This window comes from Penaeus monodon, chromosome 31, assembly GCF_015228065.2.
Source record: "Penaeus monodon isolate SGIC_2016 chromosome 31, NSTDA_Pmon_1, whole genome shotgun sequence".
Taxonomy (NCBI): domain Eukaryota; kingdom Metazoa; phylum Arthropoda; class Malacostraca; order Decapoda; family Penaeidae; genus Penaeus; species Penaeus monodon.
In genome coordinates, this window is record NC_051416.1 from 21,764,942 (window position 1) to 21,765,241 (window position 300).

General features: G+C 38.3%; 1 protein-coding gene across 1 annotated transcript in view; it reads left to right on the forward strand.

Annotated features, from left to right (window-relative positions):
- Nucleotides 1-300, forward strand: part of LOC119593101 (sialin-like) — a 35,739-nt gene that overhangs the window by 24,162 nt on the left and 11,277 nt on the right. The window contains exon 7 of the mRNA XM_037942065.1: nucleotides 28-115. Coding sequence (XP_037797993.1) covers nucleotides 28-115 — 88 coding nt within the window. The remainder of the gene's footprint in view (nucleotides 1-27; nucleotides 116-300) is intronic.

Consider the following 300-nt stretch of genomic DNA (forward strand, 5'->3'; position numbering starts at 1 on the left):
TACCCATAACATTGGTCTTCCTCGTAGGGCGTGGCTTGGCCTTCAATGCACGCCCTTTTATCCCGATGGATTCCGCCCACAGAACGCCCACGCTTCATCGCCTTTTCGTATTTGGGTGAGTCTCGTCTTTATTACCTTTTTTTCTCTTGTAATTATCTTTATTCATTTGTGTTTAGGTTCCCATTTCATTTGTGTTTTTAATGATTTATTTTACGCATGTTTTCTTTCACTTTTTCGATTTGTTTTATTCTTTTAGGTCTGTATTCCATAGCATTATCATTCTCTTTCGTGGTTCCTTTA